The following is a 17,828-nucleotide window of genomic DNA, read 5'->3' as shown; positions in this document are numbered from 1 at the left end:
TTCAGACATGTTTCACTTACCAGTGCTGGATTTTGTCCTGGCAGCTACTGACCACCTGTCATGAAAACAGATAACAGCTTGTGAATAAAAACAAGGCAAAAAGTACACAGCAGCAATGTCAATGTGTCAGGAACACAACCAGTAAAGCTTTACTGATTCCCAAACTCCCCCTTACCCATTTTTATTTGTCAAAGCTATGACTAGGGGCCGTTAGTTTGGGAAGCAGAATGCTGCTTTATCACAGCAGATAACAGCACAGACAATGTAATGTCTTTCTGTTTGCTATTTCAGAGCGGTATCTTAGCTCGGGTGATGTCAAGTGATATGACATGGAGAGAAATATCTGAGAACAGAGCATTTCCATTTGTGGTGCATCTTCTTTTGTACAGTCAATAAAAACAGGCGATTTGGATAACAAAAGATCTTCTTAGAGGACAAAAATGCCTCACTCAGGAATGCCAACCTTAGCTTTTTGGTATTCGTATTAGTTTAGCAAGTAAATAACAGAAACAAAAGTGGAATGCTAAAACTAAATGACGCGTGCTAACAATTAAACACAGAAAGGCGTTCCTTAGCAGTACACATATTAGGAATAATAGAACTCTTAATATGCTATACATGTATATCTTTAACTAGGAAATGCAAACCATGCCCCTAATAGCAATTATTATAATATTTTACTGCAAGTAAAATTAGATCATTTATCCAGATGAGCTAAATCACATATAAAAAGGAGGAGATCCGACTTTGCACATACGTTTTTCAATTACAATGTTAACCCTTGTTGTACCCGTGGTGTTCGTGCATTGCATGTCCCTCTGTTACTAAAAAGGGTTTATAGAAAAGTTGTTGTTTTTTAATTAACATTCAACAGTGAGGGATTATTTTTTAATGCATTTTGCCCATCATGCATTCTAAGGCCCAGATGTTAAATCAGTGCAAATAACATTACCGCAAATAGAAACAGACGTTATTATGGCCTAAATAACGTCAGGTTAAATCCCTGTGCCAACCTGAACGGCCTTTAGTGGATATGCGATGTTACAGGGGGACGTCTCTTTTGAATCTCATTAGCACGTACAGACGGAGAAATTGTATGTACATTATTTAAGGAGTATTGGGTTAATTGTATTGTATTGTATGTCTTTATTTATATAGCGCCATTAATGTACATAGCGCTTCACAGTAGTAATACATGTGGTAATCGAATAACTAACAGATAATATAAATAACAGATCATGGGAATAAGTGCTTTAGACATAGACATAACATTAAGGAAGAGGAGTCCCTGCCCCGAGGAGCTTACAATCTAATTGGTAGGTAGGGAGAACGTACAGAGACAGTAGGAGGGAGTTCTGGTAAGTGCGTCTGCAGGGGGCCAAGCTTTATGTATCATGTGTTCAGAATATTCACAGTGCTATTCATATGCTTCTTTAAGCAAGTGTGTCTTAAGGTGGGTCTTAAAGGTGGATAGAGAGGGTGCTAGTCGGGTACTGAGGGGAAGGGCATTCCAGAGGTGTGGGGCAGTCAGTGAAAAAGGTTTAAGGCGGGAGAGGGCTTAAGATAAAAAGGGGGTAGAAAGAAGACATCCTTGAGCAGAACGCAAGAGTCGGGATGGTGTATAGCGAGAAATTAGGGCTGAGATGTAAGGAGGGGCAGAAGAGTGTAAAGCTTTAAAAGTGAGGAGAAGAATGGAGTGTGAGATGCGGGATTTGATCGGAAGCCAGGAGAGGGATTTCAGGAGGGGAGATGCTGAGACAGATCTAGGAAAGAGTAGAGTGATTCTGGCAGCAGCGTTTAGGATAGATTGTAGGGGAGACAGGTGAGAGGCAGGAAGGCCGGACAGCAGGAGGTTACAGTAATCAAGACGGGAGAGAATGAGGGCCTGAGTCAGAGTTTTAGCAGTCGAGCAACAGAGGAAAGGGCGTATCTTTGTTATATTGCGGAGGAAAAAGCGATAAGTTTTAGAAATGTTTTGAATGTGAGGGGCGAATGTGAGAGAGGAGTCGAGTGTGACCCCTAGGCAGCTGTTAATGTTAGGTTATTTGTTTTAGTGCATAGGCGTTATGATTAACCGAACGTTCATTTAGGACAGGGGTCTCCAAACGCAGTCCTCACGGGCCGCCAACAGGCCGGCTTTTATGGATATCTCAGTTTCAGCACAGGTGGCTCAATCAGTGGCTCAGTCTTTGACTGCCCCACCTGTGCTGAAACAGGGGTATCCATAAAAGCCGGCCTGTTGGCGGCCCTTGAGGACTGCGTTTGGAGACCCCTGATTTAGGTCATCAATATCAGTATCCAATTTGTTATCAAACTACTTGAGATACTCTTGCACGCCATTAAAACTGCCTTTCTTTTTGTCCGCACTTTGGGTTGCAATGGATATCCCCAGTACCAACAATCGTTTGCTATATGGAGCAATTATTAGGCTCCGCTACCCAATAAATTGCGATTAATCAATATAAATATCAAATATCACTTTGCCCAATAGGGCTAGTTAGTTTTTGAAATCAAGTAATTTATAATATATTTGTTGATGATCCCTAAAATCTAAGTGTACAGTATTAATGTTATGTTTTAATATAGGAATTGTGAGGGCAGCGCATACAAGTGATTCGCTTTCGCTCTCTCCTACATGTGTAACGTTAGGTTAAATAGCTTCGTGCAGGCGTGGGCAACTCCAGTCTTCAAGGGCCACCAACAGGTCAGGTTTCCAGGATATCCCTGCTTCAGTACAGGTGGCTAAATCAGTGGTTCAGTCGAAGACTGATTGAGCCACCTGTGCTGAAGCAGGGATATCCTGAAAATCTGTTGGCCCTTGGGAAGTGGAGTTGCCCACCCTTGGCTTAATGAATTTAGTGCATCTAGCCCAAAATACGGTGTCCTTAGTTTAAAGGTGACCCCACCTACACCAGGTTCCCAAGGAAGAAGGAAAGCAAGCCGATGATGAAAGGAAAGAACGGTGATCAGGCTATACAGCTACTTTAAGAAGGGGGTCTGAAATCAGCCCGTTTACGTAACGGACTCAGCAGACTGACTAATGCAGAACCCATAAAACAAATCAATGCTAATAAATTGGTTGTTGTCACTTCACAAGTTCTCCTTTAAAAACCAAAAATTAAAATTTTCTTGGTTGCTCAAAAAGAAATGATCCATATGTGACTATACCATGTGGCGTGACCACAAGATAATTAATCAGGATTGCTCTTTGAAGCTGCCATTTTGCTCCAACACAAAACGACGCTCTGGTGCCCATTTCCCGTCACCGACAATGAATTTATGCACGGCTGCCGGAACATCTGTCAACACTTTTGATCTTGAATCTAAAAAGGTACACGTCACTTCCACCTCCAAGCAAACACCGTTCTCAATCCCTAAACACGTAAATAATGCCGAGCCTTTTCTGAAACGCTGCAAAGCTGCAGAATTTAATTCTCTTTTAACCTGATTAGAAATCCCACATCTTGAAATATGGCATACTTCTCATTGATGAGAACATATTGTAATCAAACATTAAATTGAAAAGGCTGGAAAGCGTACCTTTACAGTGGCCACTTTATTAATCCATCACGTTACTGGTGTCTCAAGAGATCAATGCTTTCTGTCACTTATTGATAAGGGAGCTGTTTATTCCAATACCTTCTTCTCAGTAACATTATGTACTGACATTATTTTAAAGCAGCAGTCTGACTTAGAAACGTTCATTGGAATTATACGGAAAGTTCTCGGCCATGTAACATTGTGTTTTTATTTTTTTTATACTGATATATTCAAAGTATGACGTTCAGTAGCTTTTCATATTTAGACGTAGAAAGTCGAAAACACATTACAAGAGCAAACCAAGGGGCAATATCATTTTTTTTTAACCTAGGATTGAAGCAGGGGGTCTCCGGAGCTGAACCCCATTAATTTCAGCTCAGGGGACCCCCTGCTTCCAGAGATAATTACCTCCATACGGGGTGCCGGTAGCAGCTCCGGCTGGACTAGCTGGGGTTTAAAGCTCCGCGTCACACGTGCCTGTAGGAAGCCGAACCTGATGTCACAGCTTCCTATTGGCCAGCAGGGCGCGGGAGCTGTGAAAATCCACCATTACATGAACCCTGCTAGCCATGCAGAGCGGCTACTGGCTGATTGTTAAATCAAGTGCCTGAAAACAGATAAGCTTCACTATGACAAAATGATTCAGCCAGAAAGAAACAAAGAACCAGCGACCTTTGGCAGTGCCTGTATAACTGCTGGCCTTTGATGACCTCGAAAAGGTATATAACCGAGAGGAAGCAGCCAAACTAGAAGCACTCTATCACCTGAGTGGATGATTGCTGTAATGATTAAAAATTGTTTAATTGGAATAAACGATAAGATATAGGGCTTTTAAAAAAAAAACAATTAAATGACACGCTGTGAATCCAGTTGTAGTAGGTGAACCCCGGATTGAAGACAATGCTGGATAGAGAATATAATTATATTCGCTATCCTAGGTGGAATCTAGTCTGAAGGAAAACCAGAGAGAGGGGGAGGGGAGGTAATAACTAAAAAACACCATGAATAAAATGCAGACAGTTGGTAGGAGTAATGATGTGGTTAGATCAGGGGGGCGCAAACCTTTTTCCCTGCGCCCCCCTGCCGGCAGTCACCTCACCCCCGCGCCCCCCCCTCACCCTGGCTTAGGTGTCATGATGTCACGTTGCCATAGCAACGTGACGTCACATGCCCTCGTGGCGTCATTTGCCGCCGAGTTGCCATGACGACGCGTGTGGAGCCAAGGTAAGTAAAGGTTTACAGAGGCCCTGCAGCTCCCCCGGCACTTAATTTAAGTCCCTTTGGGAAGCAGGCGGGGCCTCTGTAAACCGCGTGCCCCCCCCCGCAGGCAGTCTCGCACCCCCCAGTTTGCGCACCGCTGCATAGATTACCAACCTGGTTAAGAGTTGATGGATGTGTGAGCAGAGATCAAAGATATTTGATCTGTGCCTACACAAATGATACTAGGGGTTCCTGGAATAGGAGACCCCAGTAGGCCAGTATATGTATATACTTATACTTTTCTTTGACCTCAAAGGGACAGGTGTTTTTGTACATTATTCACAGATGTGACAGTCAATATGAGATTGAGAGCTCGGTTGTTCAGCTCCATGCTATATTCCCGGCATCCGTCGCAAAGATCTCAAAAAACAGGTCCAGCGCATCAAAGTGGTTTTAAATCCTTTGAATGCCCCACGTAGCCACGTCATGGGGTCGGCCACGTCATGGAGAGCTGAACGCGTGGCTGGCCCAGATTTCGCCTCAGCACCGACTGTGATTACAGGATCGCCATGCAGGGGCCGGTTTAAAGGTGCACACTCCCACTAGTTCCGCAGCAATCTGCCCGAGATGCTCAGGACTTCCACAGAGAGTGGCGTTAGGATGAAGCGATAGTCAGCACTCCAGAGCTCTTAATATAAAAGGAGAAAATGTAATACAGGCTCAATGTTTCTGCCTTGGACCTTTGTCAAGATGACACTCAAAGGGTTAAAACGTATTATTTGGTGTACTCTCAGAGAAACGCCAGCACCCTGAAGATGTTTTTGTTGACTTCTATAAATGCATACTATAGCAAGCATTTGCATGTCATTTCCCAGAATCCCTGGCTGCAGTGAAAGCATTGCATGCTAAAAGATCTATCTATATCTATAAAATGTTACCTGGAAATAATCAAGAGGCAGCTCTCAGATATGATGTTCAAACAGAAGTCTATTGGTGAAAAATGGCACACTTTAAACGTTTCGGTCCCGTAGAGGGACCTTCTTCAGGGTCAGAGCAACACACATATATACATATACACACACACACACACACACACACACACACACACACACACACACTATGATGAGAGGGTGGGGTTGGGGGTTCTGGAGCTTGATGGGTTATGCAGCTGTTGTTGCTTGGAGGTGTGCCCCTCCTCCCCAGGGTTTAAAGCTCGCCCCGCCCCACTTTCCAATGAGCAGTTGTTATGATCCTGTGTATCACAGAACCAGTACGGTCTGTCTCCCTCCAGCAGAAAAGAGAGGTACATGAGAATTGTGCCAGGTAGTGTTAGGACCTGCAGATTGGGCATGCCGTGACGTGGCTGCCGGCTTATAACCTTTTGGCCAAAAGGTTTAACTAAATGACCCTTTTTCATGAGCAGATAAGCACGGAGGTGTTGCACTGTGTGTTGTGTCACTTGGTATGATGCGCTGGCCTTACACTTTTTGTTTATACATACGTAGATCTATTTTATTTTTTTAATATCCTTTGCCAGCGCATGCTTCTCCATGCATGAAGTGAGCTGAAAGCCTTACACACCATAAGAGCAGCGTACTCATTAACCTCAACATGATAATCCTTTCATGGCTGCATATTAACTAGTTACATATTCATAATCATTTACATTATTTAAAGGGCCGTCTAGGAGATTTGCTAGACTATATCCATTAACTACAGTGATAAAGGTTACAGAAGATATTCTACTTAATGTTTCCAACAAGCTACTTTAATTAGCAAATATGCAAATGAAGCATATTTTTTGAGAGACAGGGCCAATGGCAATAGTTCATATGTTCTTCCATAAGCCGTATTCCTACAAATAAAAATCAGCGCCTGAAACTTATATTCCATTCGTTTTAATTAAAACATGGAATATACAGTATTCGTTCAGCACAGCAGCTGATGAGTGTATGCCTATATGCCAGGGGTGCTCAACTCCAGTCCTCAAGGGCCAGGTTGCCAGGATATCCCTACTTCAGCACAGGTGGCTCAATCAAAGGCTGAGCCACTTGTGCTGAAGCAGGGATATCCTGGTAACCTGTCCTGTTGGTGACCTTTGAGGACTGGCCACCCCTGCCACATGCCGTTAGTACTAGATGTTTTGTACACTGCATGTGATGCATTGTTTAACATGGTCATGCTATCACTTTTCCCCCCTAACATCTATGTACATGATAGAAAGTATACGATTGTCATTTGTATCCATAAATCTTTGAAATGCAATTATCTTTACAATGAGCGAACTGAACATACATGGTAAAAAGAGACTATCTGAAGACTGTGAAACGCGTCGAGTCCATTCGGAGAAGGTAGCAAGACACAGGAGTGCCAAATCGGATGAGACATGGCTGATCGCGAGCGACTGAACGTAGCGCTGAGAGCACGTTCAGAGCCAACACAGACCCAATTGTTACTCAGTTACATTGCACTCCTAGAAACACTGACATTTGTGCCTCATTGCAGGGGCGCATTTTAATGGGTTTTAGAAATTGAAGATAAAAAATATTTTTTTTAGACTATGTGCACTATCTGCTTCCTATCGTTTCTCTGAGGTATATTCCGACCACCCCTGAGGAAGTCACCCTTAAAGATCATTCATTGATCTCCTAATAGAACTTGCTTAAGCCGACAATGAAACGCCTGTTACACTTGATGTACATTTCTTTGTATGTATGTCTTTATTTATAAAGCACCATTAATGTACATAGCGCTTCACAGCAGTAATACACGTGACATAGTAAAATAAATAACACATAATGGGAATAAGTGCTTCAGACATAAAAGTAACAATAGGAAAAGAAGTCACTGTCCCAAAGAACTTACAATCTAATTGGCAAGTAGGAAGAATGTACAGAGACACTAGGAAGGTGTTCTAGTGTGTCTGCAAGGGGCCACGGTCGAAGTATAAAGTATAGTGTAAGCCACGGAGCTACGCATATGCTTTGCTAAAGAGGTGTGATTAAAAGGTGGAGAGGTATACAAGTCAGATATTGAGGGGAAATGCATTCCAAAGGTGTGTGGCAGTCAGTGCGAAAGGTTTAAGGCGGGAGAGGGCTTTAGCTGCTTGGCGAACAATAGATCAAGGAAATTACCGGCCACTCCAGAATCCACGAAGGCCTATGTGGAGACTGAGGCAGAACCCCATGAGAGGGAAACCAGCAGAAGAATCTGGGAAGACACAAGAGGAAGGAGGGATGGTATGATGTCCAGCGAATGCGCCCCCAACTTCACTGAGCACATGCGTTTGCCTGATCCCACAACAATCGAGCAGTCACGGATCCGGTGACCCTGGGACCCGCAATACAGACACAAGCCCAAGGTAGACCTACTACTTCTCTCCTGTTCTGACAGTCTGGTGTTACCTTGCTGCATAGGCTCATCATACGGAGGAGGCGGAGAAACGTAGTTTGGGGCCAACCAAGTAGTCGGACCCTTATCCGCACGGCACTTCTCGGACAGGCGTTCCCACATTCTGAGATCGATCCATATGCAGAGAGAAATTAATTCCTCTAGGTCCCTAGGGAAATCCCTGCAGGTCAACTCATCTTTTAGGGGTCCCTGTCAAAAGGCCGCTACTAGGGCTTCATTATTCGGCCGCGAGGGTGCGAAACTCAATGGCGTACTGGCCTACCCTGCGAGTTCCCTGGCGGATCTGCAGGAGTGAAGCCAAAGATACACGTCTTGAAGCGTCAAACACCAATTTGAAAGTACGGATGAAGACAGGGGAGTCGCTGATATGGGGCGAATCCCTCTCCTAAAAGCGAGGAGGCCCAGGCCAGTGCCTCGTCAGTGAGAAGAGAAATTATGTAGGCCACCCGGGCTCGGAGTGTGGTGAATATGGGCGGTTGCAATTCCAATTGGATAGAGCATTGATTAAGAAATCCCCTGCATGCCATAGGGTCCCCACCAGACCGTAGAGGAGTCGGGATCCGAGGTTCTCTGATCGCTGGGGATACCGGAAGCGGAATCGGAGCCGCATCTGACGCCTTCAAGTCTGGCTGATGGGTGCCTATGTGGGTGACTTGGTCCTGCACCGCATCACACATCCGTGCCAGTTGTTGCTCGTGTAGGGCGAGGTGTTGCTTATGATCCACAAAGAACTGTCCTTGCAGGGTAACAGCTCGCCCTACCTCAGCGGGGTCCATATTTGGGCCGAGCAAAATATAACGATGCTAGTCTCAAGCAGGATGCGACCCGCAGGGTTGAGGTAGGAAGGTGAAAGAATAGACCTGAGCCGAGGGACAGAGTCCTGATAAGAGTAGTGAGTCGTAAGCCGAAGCTCAGGGCTGGCAGCAGAGTTGCATAGTCGGTGAGGATGCAGAGGTCGAGGCAGGCTGAAGGCAAGGATAGTCGAGGTACGTAAGCCGGGTCTGGTAACGAGGAAGACAATAGGTAAGCGCGTTGCATGCACTGGAACTTTCCCCCGGCAACTTCCTGCTTACAGGGCTGTCCTTTTAAAGGAAGTTGCCAGGAGCAAAAATGGACGATCCTGCCACAGTGGGCGAGCAAGAGCAAAATCCCGGACTGGACTCTGAAAACCAGGAACAGATTTTGCCAAACCTCATAGGGAGAGAATGAGGGCCTATGTCAGAGTTTTAGCAGTCGAGTAACAGACGAAAGGGCGTATCTTTGTGATATTACGAAGGAAAAAAAATAAATTACAGGTTTTCGCTACATTGCGAATGTGAGAGGAGAATGTGAGAGAGGAGTTAAGTGTGACCCCCTAAGCAGCGTGCTTGTGATACTGGGTGTATGATACTGCTGCCAACAGAAACCTAGAAGGAGGTAATAGGGCCAGGTTTATGAGGAAGTAGGAGCAGCTCTGTCTTTGACATGTCAAGTTTGACACACACACACACACGTCTGCAACCCCGACTTTCACCATTATCACCCAGCACTTCCACTGCAGCAAGGGATTCTGGGAAATGGCATGCAAATGGGCACACAGTGTCACCTTTTGCTTCAAAACCTTTTTTAACATGGTTCCCTATAGGCTTAAGCTTGCTGCATGGTCACAGCTTTAAGCACAGCCAGGGTTAAGATGCATAGCGCATATATATATATATATATATATATATATATATTATTTTCACTGGGTTCATACTTCATTTAATTTACCTGAATTCACATTTGTTGATAAATAAATAGAACTGTTTATTGTTTAGGATTTACACTATATAGGTCACATATAAGTGCTAGTCTCTAATATACGAGCCCAAAGGAGCGCCCTATTAATTATTTGTTTTCAATATTGTACGGTGAGTGGCCGGATGCACCAACGGACGCTTCCGACTTCCACGGGTGCAGCAATATGGCCAATCAAAACAGGGGGTTACCGTAGCTTCATCTTTGAACTGGTAATTGTCTGCACCTGGTCTAGGCCAAGAAATGCTCACCAGAGTGATCAATCCTTTGCCCGAGCAAAGTACCTCTTACCTTGTGCTCCTGGACCCAACCTGTATCCTTACGCATTGCCTTCCTGAACCTCTGCTAGGACTTGGATCCCGTTTGCCTCTTACTCTGACCTGAGAACTGTGACCCCATCTACGCTGCCGCACTCTGCCCTTGGAACTGTGACCCCAACTACGCTGCTGCACTCTGCCCTTGGAACTGTGACCCCAACTACGCTGCTGCACTCTGCCCTTGGAACTGTGACCCCAACTACGCTGCCGCACTCTGCCCTTGGAACTGTGACCCCAACTACGCTGCTGCACTCTGCCCTTGGAACTGTGACCCCAACTACGCTGCTGCACTCTGCCCTTGGAACTGTGACCCCAACTACGCTGCCGCACTCTGCCCTTGGAACTGTGACCCCAACTACGCTGCCGCACTCTGCCCTTGGAACTGTGACCCCAACTACGCTGCCGCACTCTGCCCTTGGAACTGTGACCCCAACTACGCTGCCGCACTCTGCCCTTGGAACTGTGACCCCAACTACGCTGCTGCACTCTGCCCTTGGAACTGTGACCCCAACTACGCTGCTGCACTCTGCCCTTGGAACTGTGACCCCAACTACGCTGCCGCACTCTGCCCTTGGAACTGTGACCCCAACTACGCTGCTGCACTCTGCCCTTGGAACTGTGACCCCAACTACGCTGCCGCACTCTGCCCTTGGAACTGTGACCCCAACTACGCTGCTGCACCGCCCTGACCGTGGAATCATGACTCCTAACTACGCTGCTGCACCCTGCCCACGATCCTTGCTGAGCGCGTCTCCTGGACTGCATTCAGTATCGCTGCATGTACACTGTATGAAATCCGGAAATCCGAGATCAGTTTTTGAGTTCTTTCCATCCCTATTGGGTCCCTTTTGCATATTCTAAACATGGTTGTACAAAGTCAGGTCTGCAGTGCAAGTGCTATATGAAAACAAAACATATCAGCTGCCAAAGAAAACCACAGCCAAGCTCTGGCTATTTTTCCAAAAAGTTGGAGGGGTATTAATTAATAACTCACCCAATATGCTGAAGTCTTTAGTATTGGCTTATCATTTGGTTTTCCTAACTACTCCATCTCCTAAGGCAGCGTTGCGCAAACCGGGGGGCGCGGCGGTTACAGAGGCCCCCGCACTCTTCCCCGAAGTATTTAAATTAAATGCCGGGGGAAGGCTCGAAGCCTCTGTAACTCGCTTACCGTGACTCAGACGGCTTCAGGCGACGCGTCGCTATGGCAACGCAGCGTCAAATTACGTCACATAACCCTGCACAGTCATTTGACGCTTTAGTCTACAGGTGGGATTAAACAGCAGTCCCAAAAAATGAATTCACAAATAATATAACGCATGTAATGGCACAGATCTTATTTGTGTTTTGTACACAAGAAAACACTGGCTGAAAAAAATACATGTAAAATATTCTGCAGTATTTTCACGTTTGGCCACCAGGGGGCAACAGCTTGAGAGGTTCCCCTACAAGTCATCATTAACCCAACAATAGCAGATACATTAGTCCCTAAATATATGTGTGGTCCTTTCTTAAAGCCGTTTGTTTCCATGAACGATTACAGGGAGGCTCAACTCGAACAGGTCATGTTTTCAGGATATCCCTGCTTGAGCACAGGTGGCTCAATCAGTCCCTGGTGGAATATCCTTAAAACCTGACATGTTGGGGGGGGGGGGGGGGGGAGAGGGGGGTGGCGTGAACACTGGAGGCGAGCACCCCATAACTATTGCATTACTGCTCAACCATGGTGCCACGTTACCCAAGTATGACTCAGACTAATCAAATGAGGTCCGCATGTAAACCCAAAACGATGAGGTTCATTATTGTTGTGTACTGTAGATGGAAAAAGAATTTGCCCCGCATTGAAAATAGAAGGGTAGTGGATTCTGCGCTGTAGTTCGTGTTACTTTATAAGCTAGTTGTTCTGCGCGCCATTGTAAAGGTCACATGTAGGTTTAGTTCCGAATTATTTTTTTTAAAAGGAACTGTTTAACTCCTGAAACGATAAAGGGGGGGAGAGGGGGAGGGAGGGAAGGATGAGGGGGGGAGGAGAGGTGGCTGCAATAAACATCTCCCCACAATAATAACAATATAAATCATATTTAAAATCGGGGGAAAAAATGAATAAAAACTGTTTTAATTAACTTTAAAACAAAATTCAGAACAAAACATTGGAAATAAAACGGAATGTGTTCTCTATTATTTAACAGGTTGTGAAATTAAATGGATTATATTTCACAATAAATGATAACACCCATACTGGCCTCCTTACTTCTGACCATCAGAGATAATGGTACGTATTGGATTAAGAGGAAGGGGGCAACCATAGTGATATTTTTTGGGGGGTAGAGATGTGAAAGGGGGCTGGATCCTGTTTACACTGGCAGTTTTGCCTTCTTTGAAGTTGGTGCATTTTTAAACTGCCCAGCATTAGGCCGTGCTTATAGTGCCGGCGACGCAAATTCTCCCAAAAACAAAAGCATTGCCGTCGCGTCACGTGACGGCCCTTTAACAAATCAAATTGCAGGAATCCCGCGATGCCGCCGACCGGCGAAACATAACTTTCGCCGGTGGCGACAGCGACGTCACCCATCGTGTCGCCGTCACTATAGGCAAAGCCTTAGCTGCCCCTAAAATGTCAATCACACCCGAAGTGGATTGATAATATTATGGTGATAAACAATTACAGTGTTGACTTATTTCTTTATTAACACGGTATTACTATCATATATATCGGTATGTTGCCCATCTCTAGACTAAATATAAATGTGGGTTTCTTGGGGCTGTATGTGTATTGAGCGACACCATTACGATCTGCTTAAGTTTCACTAGCTGTATTAGGAAAGGGCAGTCCTGTACCACTAATTGGATGTGCATGTCTGACAAGGCTCTAAGCCAGTAGGAGCCAACTCTAGTTCTCAAGGGCCACAAGCAGGCCAGGAATTAGGGATATCCCTGCTCATTCTGACAGCCATTGAGCCACTGATTGTGCCACCTGTGCTGAAGCAGGGATATCCCCAATACCTGGCCTGCTGGTGGCCCTTGAGTTGGCCACCCCCGGTCTAAGCCTATTTGCAGCTTTAGTGCAACTTCTAGCATTCAAGGGGTAAAGTAGATGGGAAATAATTGGCTGCCACTTAAGCACATACCTCGGCCACTGTATAAAATAAGACGAGCTCCTATTAAATCAGAGGCATCTCACTACGTGGCCTCTAGTAAGGTTATGCCTCCCATAGCCTTGGTCAAAATTTCCACTAAGCATCTAGAAGTCATATGGAGGGGCCATCTGAATCCCATATAAACCACGGTTGGGAGAGATTACCGCAATTCATATGGCCACACACAGGACTGACTGTTTGTTTACAAAGTGGCTTTAAGTAGCAGTTAGCACATTACACTGGCACCGGTGTGGTTAAAAGCTTAGCTTTATTATCCTTGCTTTATACAGGATTAGAAATGTTGTATTGGTCAGCGCAAAGTGTTGAACTCAAAAAGATAAGAGATAATAAAATACACGAAATTAGTGCATGTATATGATGGACATAATTGTCCTAAGGTGGGATGAGGGGGGGGGGGGGGGGAAGGGGAAGGAGAGGGGGGGGGAAGGAGGTGGAAAGTGGGAGGTGGGAAACTAGGAGTGAATAAACAATAAGTGATACTAGATATTTGAAACATAAAACATAAGTTTCAACGACTCACACGGCCTAATGTGAGACTCCACCCTCAGAGGAGAATGTAAGAAGTGGAATAATTCCTCTATAATAGAGGAATACTATTAGAAAATAAAACTCACACGGCCTTGTGTGAGCCCCTTCCCTCAGTGGATGATGTCATCAATCTGGTAGGGATCAGTAACGTCTTAGCTTTCTTTCCCAATGGGGTAGTGTGTGAGTAGCTCCTCTCCCAGGTGCCCATATACCAAGAAATGGGCAAAGCCTGGATTAGTAGCACATAAAAGTTTATTACAACAAAAGAGTATAGAAACTGTAAAACACTCACACACAGGTGAACAAACAGCCCAGCGTCAGCCGTAAGTCTATCCGGCAGACCTTCTTCTTCCAGTTCTACTCCCGCTAGCACGTCCGACAGCGGGACCGGGAGGGAGAATCTTTTCCGGAAGTCCGGCGGCTGCCTAGGTCCCTCACACAATGAGCTCCGGCAGGGAACTACACGTTTCGCAGTGATGCTTCGTCAGGTTCCCCCCTCCCCCCTCATTCCACCTTAGGACAATTATGTCCATCATATACATGCACTAATTTCGTGTATTTTATTATCTCTTATCTTTTTGAGTTCAACACTTTGCGCTGACCAATACAACATTTCTATTGCCGCCATAAGAAGATACTGGGATTTATCTTCTTCACGGTCCAGCTGCAGCAATACAACAAGGGCCAGTATATATTTTTCTTTTTTGGTTTTACACGAGTCCTCAGGCGTTCCATTTCTACACGCCATATTTAGTAGGGAGCGCCCCAGTTTCACATTCTGTTTATACAGGATTACTAGATATTTAGCGGAGATAAAGTCTATCTTGCGCCCTTGTCTATCATTTTCTACCCCACTTTTTACGGGTTTTCTATACCTGCATCACTCTCGCTTGCTCCTCTCTCAAAACTTCCTCTACCTTCCTTTACTTTAGTCAAGACACCTCCAACCTTTTGCAAAGGAAACAGCTGCAGCCATCCCACGGTCCTGCATTTTTCCCCAAAGAGCAAGCCTCGTTAATCACGCCAAGCAACTCACTGGGGACATTGCACCATGTAACAATATGAATGACATTGCACACAGGAAAATACCATCCAACGTTCAGACCTTCAGGGAGAAGACAAAATACAGGAGATCCAGGAAGCTGCTAGATCCTTGGTGGCCCCATGCGGCCCCCCCAACCGCTGCCTGTCCCAGCAGTTCCCTATACCTCTCTCCTCAGTGCAGAGATGAGAGGTTGCATGTGTAGATCGGAAATACTCCCCGCTCCCTCCGCTGTACTGCCCTGCTCCTTTTGTGCTAATCACTAATTCCCAGGGTAAGGAGAGGAGCGGGACAGTATTCACAGGCACTGGCATAATGCAACTAACTGGGGGGGTGGGGAGAAGCTCCTACCCCCGGTAACAACGTCCCTTCGGCATACGTGTGTGTGTGCGCGTGCGTGCACACACACACACACACACACACACACACACACACACGTATATATATATATATATACACACACACACACACACATATTCATATACATAAATATATACACACACACACATACTGCTGAACCCCATTATAACGTGGTGCTTGGGATCCACATAATGCGACCGCGTTATAACAGGGATCTCGCGGGAGGGGGGGGGGGGGGGAGAGTGGCGGCCGCGATCAGGGGTTCCGCGTCCGCCGGACGGGGGAGAGCTTGGATAACTCTCCCAGCTGTCCCAGACCTGGCGGCACCCCCACGTAGGACTTACAAAGAGCAGGGTGCTGGGGATCCGGCACCACAAGTCAGCCAATTCGCCCCCCCCTTCCACTCCCAGCATTGAGTTATGAAATTAGCATGTCGTCTTGCTTGGAGGAAGCTCGGAACCGGTAACCTCCACAATACCTCACCGTAGGAGAGTCCGAATGAGTGGTAAGGCACACTGCGAGGAGCTTCCACATTAACAGCAGAATGTGCCTCTTGTCCTGAACCAGGGACTCGCGAAGCTTGGCCAGAGGACCCTCCAAGACTTTTGCCGCAAATCATGTGTGCTTTGCGGCTGTTCTCCTTGTTACCAGACACAGCCAGGATGTTTACAACAACAAAAAACAAACAAAGATATCCAAAGCTACTTCCAATGTGACAAAAATACAGTGCAATACATATATATTCTCTTGAAAAGGGGTAATTTAGTTTAACCCTTTGGCCAAAGCTCCTCACCCCTACCACATGCAGTACCTATCACCTGAGATCAGACTCCAAAAGACTATTCATGGTCCCAAGACTCAACAAAGTATCCGGACGTTCCTCCTTCTCCTTCCGTGCACCCCAAAACTGGAACAACCTACCAGAGACTCTCATATCCACCACCAGCTTAAGTACTTTCAAATCTAAGGCTGTCTCACACTTTAATCTGGTCTGTAACTGTTTCATACGCTCATCTTATACTATATTAGTGAAAGCACTGTATGCCTGCCTGCCTGCCTGCATGCATGCCTGCCTGCCTGCCTGTCCGGTGTCCCTAGGGAAATCTCATTGGTCCCTTGGGCCGCCCGCCCGCCCCCGCACACCTCTCATTGGCCTGAGGCGGAGTGACGGGCCAAAAAAACACACACTCACTCCACCCTCCTCAACACGCGCGCACACACACACACACACACACACACACACACACACACACACACACTCACACTCACTCACTCACTCACTCACTCCACCCTCCTCAGCACACACACACTCCACCCTCCTCAACACACAAACACTCCACCCTCCTTAACGGCTGCCCGGCCTTGACCCCCCCCCCCCCCGCGGCTGGCCCGCAACAACCGAACCTCCCCCTATCACCACTCCGCGGGACCTCAACATCACCCTCTCTCCCGGTGCTCCCTCTGCCCCGGTGCTCACCCTCTCCCCCGGTGCTCACCCTCTCCCCGGTGCTCACCCTCTCCCCCGGTGCTCACCCTCTCCCCCGGTGCTCACCCTCTCTCCCGGTGCTCACCCTCTCTCCCGGTGCTCCCTCTCCCCCGGTGCTCACCCTCTCTCCCGGTGCTCCCTCTCCCCCGGTGCTCACCCTCTCTCCCGGTGCTCCCCCTCCCCTCTCCCCCCAGAGCACGCTCGCACCTTCAGGCCTAGAGGCCGCGCCCCCAGCTCACCATCTCCGCGCGCGCTGCTCCGGCTCTCTCTGCACGGGCCACGGCCCACACCACCTCCTGACCTGAGCGTCTCAGCTCCGCCTCGCCGGGGGGAACGGAGACCGCCGAGGAACCCGAGTAGGAGCGCGGCCCGGTGCGAGGTAAGTTACCGCAGGGGAAGGGATCTTTCACCCCGGCCCGGCGCTTCACCCCCCCCCCCCCCCGGCGCTTCACCCCCCCCCCCGGTCCTTCACCCCTCCCAAGCCCTTAACCCCCCCCGCCCAGCCCTTCACCCCCCCGGCCCGGCCCTTCACCCCCCCGGCCAGGCCCTTCACCCCCCCCCCCCTGGCCATGCCCTTCACCCCCCCCCCCCCTGGCCATGCCCTTCACCCCCCCCCCTGGCCATGCCCTTCACCCCCCCCCCCTGGCCATGCCCTTCACCCCCCCCCCCCCTGGCCATGCCCTTCACCCCCCCCCCCCCTGGCCATGCCCTTCACCCCCAACCCCCCTGGCCATGCCCTTCACCCCCCCCCCCTGGCCATGCCCTTCACCCTCAACCCCCCTGGCCATGCCCTTCACCCCCCCCCCCTGGCCATGCCCTTCACCCCCCCCCGGCCATGCCCTTCACCCCCCCCGGCCATGCCCTTCACCCCCCCCGGCCATGCCCTTCACCCCCCCCCGGCCATGCCCTTCACCCCCCCCCCCCCAGCCATGCCCTTCACTCCCCCCCCCCCAGCCATGCCCTTCACCCCCCCCCCCCAGCCCTTCACCCCCCCCCCCAGCCCTTCACCC

The 17,828-nt window shown here is 47.8% G+C and overlaps 1 protein-coding gene across 5 annotated transcripts in view; it reads right to left on the bottom strand.

Moving 5' to 3' along the window:
• Positions 1-17,828, bottom strand: part of URI1 (URI1 prefoldin like chaperone) — a 70,716-nt gene that overhangs the window by 40,382 nt on the left and 12,506 nt on the right. For 3 of the 5 annotated variants that reach the window (XM_075576316.1, XM_075576313.1, XM_075576315.1), the window contains one exon: positions 21-55. The exons of 1 other annotated variant lie outside the window; for it this stretch is intronic. Coding sequence is in view for 1 of the 4 variants with exons in the window: in XM_075576313.1 (XP_075432428.1) it covers positions 21-55 (35 nt within the window). In the remaining 3 variants the exon portion in view is untranslated. Of the gene's footprint in view, positions 1-20; positions 62-17,828 lie in introns of those variants that run through there. One more of the 5 variants, XM_075576317.1, reaches the window with a different exon arrangement.

This window comes from Ascaphus truei, chromosome 19 (genome assembly GCF_040206685.1).
Source record: "Ascaphus truei isolate aAscTru1 chromosome 19, aAscTru1.hap1, whole genome shotgun sequence".
Taxonomy (NCBI): domain Eukaryota; kingdom Metazoa; phylum Chordata; class Amphibia; order Anura; family Ascaphidae; genus Ascaphus; species Ascaphus truei.
The sequence above is the reverse complement of the archived record's forward strand: the minus strand, read 5'-3'. Positions and strand labels throughout refer to the sequence as shown.